Source organism: Scyliorhinus torazame, chromosome 21 (genome assembly GCF_047496885.1).
Source record: "Scyliorhinus torazame isolate Kashiwa2021f chromosome 21, sScyTor2.1, whole genome shotgun sequence".
In the NCBI taxonomy this organism is placed as follows: Eukaryota; Metazoa; Chordata; class Chondrichthyes; order Carcharhiniformes; family Scyliorhinidae; genus Scyliorhinus; species Scyliorhinus torazame.
Genome location: NC_092727.1, coordinates 4,681,612 through 4,689,515, shown reverse-complemented (window position 1 = coordinate 4,689,515; position 7,904 = coordinate 4,681,612). Strand labels below are relative to the sequence as shown.

Genomic DNA, 7,904 nt, shown 5'->3' with positions numbered 1-7,904 from the left:
GGGGGCCTCCGATTGGGTCTGGCCCGCGATTGGGGCCCACCGATCAGCGGGCCGGCCTCTCCAGCCCCGGCCCTATTTTGTTACGCGACCGGCCCCTGAACCCCTGAGCCATGTTGCGTCGGGGCCGGCGCGTTGAGAAAGTCCCCCGTGCATGCGCGGGTTGGTGGGGCGCCCAGTTTGCACCGGGAAGGGAGGCTGGAGTGCCGTGAGCCACTCCAGCAACGTGCTGGCCCTCTCTGGGGGCCAGAATCGGCAGTGCCCGTGCCCATTTCGCGCCATCATGAAACGCGAAGGCATTCACGACGGCGCGGACACTGCCTCCATTTTGAGAATCCCGCCCAGACAGAGACACGGAGAGACACAGGGAATGGGACAGAGGGGGAGAGAGGGAAAATGGCAGGAATTATCTAACGAAACAGGGAGCCAGATTGAATCAGGGAGAAAGAACGGAGAGGGCGGGTGTTGAGAGCAGAGGGGTGGTAGGGAGAGTGTGGGATTCGGAGTAGACGTGGGAAGGTGAAGGGGAGGCATTGAGGGAGCTGGCGAGCTCAGCATTTATTGCCCAATGCCTAATTGCCCTTGAACCGAGTGGCTTGGGAGACCATTCCGGAACGTTCTGACCGTTTGCGCCGGAGGGATCTCCCGGTCCCACTGACGGTGCATCCCCGCCAGGGGTTCCCTGGCAAAGCGGAGAAACACCCAATGGGAAAACCCCGTTAACAGCGGCAGGTCTAGAACACCCCACCGCTGGCCAGTGATCCTCTGAGCCGGGCATCTTTGCTGTTTATAATTCTCCCCGCGAGATTTAACACTTACTTGTATCCCGTCGCTGGTTTGAGATTTGTAACTCTGTAACCCAGGTTCAATGTTGTTGAGATCCCATTAGCGTTGGATATAAGATTGATCAATCCTCGTCTAAATCGACAGATTGGCCTGGTAAACCCACTCTGGACTGGTCCTGGAAGAGCAAGGTGAAGAAACGGTTTCAGTGGAACAAAAACCGACCACAACATTACATTAGATAAGGAATTGAGGAGGGTTAAAGATACCTGGCCCGCCGCTGCTGTTTGTTACAATGACTGTGAACGCCTGGTTTGAGAATAAACAGGGAGGCAGAGTAATGATTGCGGACATTGAGCGGGTATTTCCAACAATCCCACTGTTGGCTTCATTCACCAGGGTGACGTTAAAAGCTGTGGAAATAAAGAAAGAATCTGCTCAAAAAAAACCTTGGTTCCGGGAGAGATCAAATCCAGCCTAACACAGGGTGAACGGATCGTTTACCGCCCTGAATTCCTGTCACATTGGGAATTGGTCCTGTCTATGTAAACATTCCCATTGGAAGGGGAGGAGACTATTCACCATTCCAATCCGATTATGCCTCAACTCCATCTTCCCCACCTCGGTTCTGTATCGTTTAATTTCCTTGTGGTGTTCTTTGTTTTGCTAAATTCAGGATAGTTGGCGTAGTGTTCACAAAGACCACAAATTAGCTTGAACTTAACCGAAGCTATACATTTATTAAAACTACTAATTTGGATTTGGCACGTACTCCTAAAGAATACACAGTTGATTATTAACATTAATACTGATATAAACTATGATCTGCTCTCACTCACACTATTTGTACTTCTGACTCTCTCGAGCTAACTCCTGCACACACTCCCCACAAGGCTTAGAGCATCAATGCCTTACATACTTGTAACTGTAGCTCCCTCTAGTGGGTACTCGAGACACTTAATTAACCCTTGCAGTTCTTACCGTTATGATAATACCACACTCCTTACCCAACAAGAATCTATGAACCAGTTTTGAAATTTTCAATTGAACTCGCCCAGCATCAACAGGAGGGAGTTCTGCATTTCCAATTCCTCTTTGTGTGAAGTGCTTCGTGGCAATGCCCCTGAATAGCCTGGCTCAAATTTTAAGGTTATCTTCGCACCGAGGAACCTGACTTTCTGTGGCCACAGTCACAGAGTAACATTGAAAATGTTGCTGTGAACATCTTTGTGCAAAACATTTTACAGCCTTACTTACAGACTGGTGGCAGTCGTAGTGAGTGGCTGGGCGCATCGACGCAAAGAGCATTAATAATGAAATGAGGGCGGCACAGTGGTTAGTACTGCGGCCTCGCGGCGCCGAGGTCCCAGGTTCGATCCCGGCTCTGGGTCACTGTCCGTGTGGAGTTTGCACATTCTCCCCGTGCCTGCGTGAGTCTCACCCCCACAACCCAAAGATGTGCAGGGTCGGTGGATTGGCCCCGCTAAATTGCCCCTTAATTGGAAAAATAAAAAATGAATAAAGAATTAGGTTTGCCAAGTATTGGGAGCGCGGGTCAAACAGACACACAACCCATTTCTTGTTTAAGTTTTGCGATGTCTGCAATGTTGACTCTGTAACCCACTTCAAATAATTTCCAAATCTACTGCCCGTCTCTCTTCACGATCTTCACAATAAATGTTACGTTAGATGCAGAGTTGTATAATTGTAGAATGATAAACTCAGGAGTTGGCCAATCGGCCATGTCTGTCCGGGCTTTTTGAAAGAGTTATCCACGCAGCTCCTCTCGCTGGTTTCTCCAATTCCCTTTCGACAGTTCTTATTGAATCTGCTTCTATCGCCTTCCCCATATCACAACCTGCTGCATAAAACATTCCCCTCCTCTCACCACCTGCTTCTTTTACTGATTGTCTTCATTCTCTGGTGATTGAGTCTCCTGCCGCTTCAGAAACTTTCCCCTCATTTACTCTGTCCAAACCCTTCCTGACTTTGAACACCCGCCTCGATTTAAATCTCCCTCTTAACCCTCTCGGCTCTGAGCAGAACAATCCCAAACTCTCCAGTCGCCGCACACCGAGTGAAGTCTTCATCGCTGGTTCCATTCTGGTAAATCGCTCTCGCACAATGCGAGGCCTTGACACGATTCATAAAACCATAGAATCCCGGCAGTGCAGAAGGAGGCCATTCGGCCCATCGAGTGAGAGCTGACCCTCCCAAAGAGCAACCTACCCAGGTCCACTCCATTCCTAAAACATACTATCTCGGATGGGAGACTATTTCAGCTGGGGATTAGCCAGTGATTTACAAAGGGTTTAGCATCATTCCCTCGTTTATTTTTATTCTGCCTCTGTTAATAAAGTTGATGCCCGCTGGGTACGAGTGTGTCTGGCTCCTGGAGAGGATATGGTTGCGGTCAAAGAATCTGCAGGGCAGACACGTGTACATGATGAGTTAATTTGGATTTGTAAAAAGCTTCTGAATTGAAATGAAAACCGCTTATTGTCACAAGTAGGCTTCAAATGAAGTTACTGCGAAAAGCCCCTAGTCGCCACATTCCGGCACCTGTTCGGGGAGGCTGTTACGGGAATTGAACCGTGCTGCTGGCCTGCCTTGGTCTGCTTTCAAAGCCAGCGATTTAGCCCTGTGCTAACCCAGCCCCTGTTATTCTTTATGGTATCGCTATTATCCGGGGTGACCCTGGATTGTTCTGGTGTCAGTGAGGGGAATGCCATGGGACCCAACTCATAAAATTACATCAGGGATCAACAGGAAATTCTCCAAGACCCAACTCTGTAAAATCTCACCGACAGACCCAGATCCTAGCTGCAGAGAGGCCAGTCGCAAACAATCTTCCACCGGGGTTTCATTTGTAAAAAATAAATTGAGGGTGCCCAATGGGGACGGGAGAATCAGCCCAGTCGCGCGTGCGGTCGATGCGCCGCGGTCGACGGCCATTGAAAGAGGCCAGCGTGGTTCTAACATGGTTCCACCCGGCGGGCACTTGGAGTGGCAGCTGCCTCGGCCGCCCTGGTGGGGGGAGCAGGGGATCCGTCACCGGGGGTGGGGGGGTGCTCCAGGACTGTCAGGGTACCGGTCGGTGGGCGCACGCAATCTGGGGGGGCCTATATTGTTGGGGCCGGCTTGCTGTATGGGTCCGCCATGTTGTGAGGCAGCAGTGCTAACCACTGCGCCTCCGTGCCGCCCCTCTCTACAAGTATTTCAAATACGCCTTTTCTTTTTAGAGTTTGGCTCAGGTTAGGCGACAGTTCGAGTCAGGATCTACAATTGAGTATCTTTGAACCAGCTGCAGTTTCTGTTCACCTTCACTATCCAGATATAAGGCTGGACTGCGATGCCTTCATTGTCAAACAGTCTGCAAATACTCTTGAGGATGGGGGGAGGCCATTCAATCCCTCGAGCATTCTCCAGAGGCCCAGGGCCTGGGGTTCTCCGGCTGCTGGGAGTCCCTGTGGCCGCCGGCAGGGGGGGGGGTGGCTTCAATCGGAAATCCCATTGACGGGCGGCGGGAAGAGAGAATCCGGACTGCAGGATCCGGCCCGCCGTCGAGAAACCAGCGGCTGGGGTAACCGGCGAATCCAGCCCCAGATCTCATTGTCCAGCCTCAGGGGGAATGGTCAGCTGGTGTGGGGGGGGGCTGGAGAGGCAGCAGGATGCCCCTGGCATCGGTAACCGGGTGACAACAGAGTGGAATCAAAAGTGAAAATGCTGGATTACCGCAGCAGGTCTGCCAGCGTCTCCGGATGGAGAAACTGCGTTAACATTTCGAGTCCAGCGAGACTCTTCCTCAGCGAGTTTTCCAGCATTTTCTGTTCTTGTTTCAGAATTCCATCGTCCACGCCCAGGAGTGGACACTGGGCTGGGGTGGGGAGGCTGAGGAGGCGACGGGGCGGTAATTAGGCAACAAAGTCCTTTGACCCTGACGACCTGTGACCCTTTAGCCCCCTCTGGCAATAGCTCGGGTGGAAGTCGCAGATTTAGAAATAGGAACTTGTAGATCTTCGGGTTCAAGGAGAAAGAGCTTTACAGCAAATTGGTTATTTTTGAAGTGCCGTCACTGTAGAAAACATGGCAGCCGGTTTCTGCACATCAAGATCGCACACACAGCCATGCGATCATCTCTGTGACTGAGGTTGGCTCAGACTCTGAGAAAGAACCTTCCCGTGCGGCCGGCATCACCCACCAGAGGGAGCTCCAACTCCATGAAAAACCCATTCGATTGTGAGACCAAGTTGGAGCAGACGCACAAACACAGCGAGGGGTACACAGCAAGGGGTACACAGCGATGGGTACACAGCGATGGGTACACAGCGAGGGGTACACAGCGAGGGGTACACAGCGTGGGGTACTCAGCGAGGGGTACACAGCGAGGGTTACACAGCGAGGGGTACACAGCGAGGGGTACACAGCGTGGGGTACACAGCGTGGGGTACACGGCGAGGGGTACACAGCGAGGGTACCCAGTGAGGGGTACACAGCGAGAGGTACACAGCGAGGGTTACACAGCGAGGGGTACACAGCGAGGGGTACACAGCGAGGGGTACACAGCGAGAGGTACACAGCGAGGGGTACACAGCGAGGGGTACACAGCGAGGGGTACACAGCGAGGGTACACAGCGAGGGGTACACAGCGAGGGGTACACAGCGAGGGGTGCACAGCGAGGGGTACACAGCGAGGGGTACACAGCGAGGGATACACAGCGAAGGGTACACAGCGAGGGGTACACAGCGAGGGGTACACAGCGAGGGGTACACAGCAAGGGGTACACAGCAAGGGGTACAGGGGAGAGACAGGGGGACAGGGACGAGACAGGGGCACAGGGGAGAGACAAGGGCACGGGGACAGCGACACGGGGGAGAGACAGGGGCACAGAGGAGAGACAGGGACACAGGGGCGAGACAGGGGCACGGGGAGGGACAGGGGCACGGGGGAGGGACAGGGGCACAGGGGAGAGACAGGGGCATAGGGAAGAGACGGGGGCACAGGGGAGAGACATGGGGGAGACAGGGACACAGGGGGGAGACAGGGGTACAGGGGAGAGACAGGGGCACAGGGGAGAGACAGGGGCACAGGGGAGAGACATGGGAGAGACAGGGGCACAGGGGAGAGACAGGGAGAGACAGCGGCACGGGGGAGAGACAGGGGAGAGACAGCGGCACGGGAGAGACAGGGGCACAGGGGAGAGACAGAGGCACAGGGGAGAGACAGGGACACAGGGGAGAGACAGGGACACAGGGGAGAGACAGGGGCACAGGGGAGAGACAGGGACACAGGGGAGACACAGGGGAGAGACAGGGACACAGAGGAGAGGCAGGGACACAGGGGAGACACAGGGGAGAGACAGAGGCACGGGGAGAGACAGGGGCACAGGGGACAGACGGGCAAAAGCAAAATGATGGGTGAACAAAATTCATCGACAAACAAAGGAGGCACAAGAAAAATAATTGGGATAAATGAAAATATAGAAGTAATGTTTCTGAATCTGAAATAGTGAAACAGGAAGGAGAGTGAGCAAGGGACAGAAAGAGAGAGAGGGGAGGGAAGAGAGAGAATGGGAGAGAGAGACATCGCGCAACAATCACCAGGCAGGAATGTTCCCTTCCAGTCGGGGAACACTTCAGCAGTCAAGGGCATTCAGCCTCTGATCTCCGGGTAAGCGTTCTCCAAGGCGGCCTTCAGGACGCGCGACAACGCAGAATCGCCGAGCAGAAACTTATAGCCAAGTTCCGCACACATGAGTGCGGCCTCAACCGGGACCTGGGATTCATGTCGCATTACATTCATCCCCCACCATCTGGCCTGCGAAATCCTACCAACTGTCCTGGCTTGGTACAATTCACACCTCTTTAACCTGGGTTACCCCTATCTCTGGATCTGTAAAGATTTAATCACCTGCTAATGCTCGCATTCCAAGCATTGTTTGGCATCTTTGAATTTGTCTATATATATGTTTCTGGAACATACCTCTTCATTCACCTGAGGAAGGAGCAGCGCTCCGAAAGCTAGTGACATCGAAACAAACCTGTTGGACTTTAACCTGGTGTTGTAAGACTTCGTACTGGGAGAGAGAGAGAGAGACGGAGGGAGGGGGAAAGGGGAGGGGGCATGAGAGGGACATGGGGAAAGAGAGAGAGGGAGGGGGAGAGTGAGAGTGAGAAAGGGGGGAGGGGGAGAGAAGGAGGGAGGGGTAAAGAGAAGTAGGGAGGGGGAGAGAGAGCGAGGGAAGGGGAAAGAGGCAGAGAGTGAGAGAAATGGAATAAAGGGGGAGAGACAGAGAGAGAGATAAACAGGAAAATAGAAAGAGAATCAGAGAGAGAGAGAGGCAGAGTGTCAGAGTGGCTGACAGAGGAACAGAGAGAAATAGAGACACACAGGATGGAAAGAGACAGAGAGAGAGGATGAGTGAGGGACAATGAGATAGAGACAGACAGGAGAGAGAGATAGTGGCAGCGGAGTGACAGAGATGGAGGGAAGCTCAGATAACCTGAAAAAAGACAGAGATGTGTTACTTACATCCAGCATGAGTGATGGAGGTGAGAGCCAGGAGAATGAGCAGCCTCATGGTGAGAGTGTGGTCAGGCCAGTGGCTGGATGGGTCTGAGCTGAATCACTGAGTGTGGACAGGAGCTGATCGAGGCACCGAGTGAGGGAATCACCTCAATCCCGAGATTGTCTCGATACCGGCAGCCAATCAGCAAACTAGCCAAGCAGGGCGAACAGGTTCCACAAGAACCATTCCTCTACCACACATCTCAATCCAGCTGGGCCCCACACCCAAACCCAGAGGGCTTCGTCCCAACAGCCCAACTCCGATACTCCACACCCTCCAGCACAGGGACCGCAGTGTCTGAAAGGAAGGTTTGCATTTCTATAGCACCTTTCACAATCTCTGGATGACCAAACCGTTTCACAGCAAACCACCATCATCAAAATGTATTGAATGGTGTAAAGTATTTTTTTATACATAAATTTAGAATACCCGAATCATTTTTTTCCCAATTAAGGGGCAATTTATCGCGGCCAGTCCACCTAACCTGCACATCTTTGGGTTGTGGGGGCGAGACCCTCGCAAACACGGGGAGAATGTGCAAACTCCACACAGACA

At 52.9% G+C, this 7,904-nt stretch overlaps 1 protein-coding gene across 1 annotated transcript in view; it reads right to left on the bottom strand.

Moving 5' to 3' along the window:
* upk2 (uroplakin 2) overlaps positions 1-7,486 on the bottom strand; it is a 15,716-nt gene extending 8,230 nt beyond the window's left edge. Inside the window, exons 1-3 of the mRNA XM_072486377.1 lie at positions 7,313-7,486; positions 1,050-1,193; positions 817-958 (exon numbers count right to left, since the gene is read on the bottom strand). Coding sequence (XP_072342478.1) covers positions 817-958; positions 1,050-1,193; positions 7,313-7,361 — 335 coding nt within the window. The 5' untranslated portion in view covers positions 7,362-7,486. The remainder of the gene's footprint in view (positions 1-816; positions 959-1,049; positions 1,194-7,312) is intronic.
* Between the last annotated feature and the right edge of the window lie 418 nt (positions 7,487-7,904).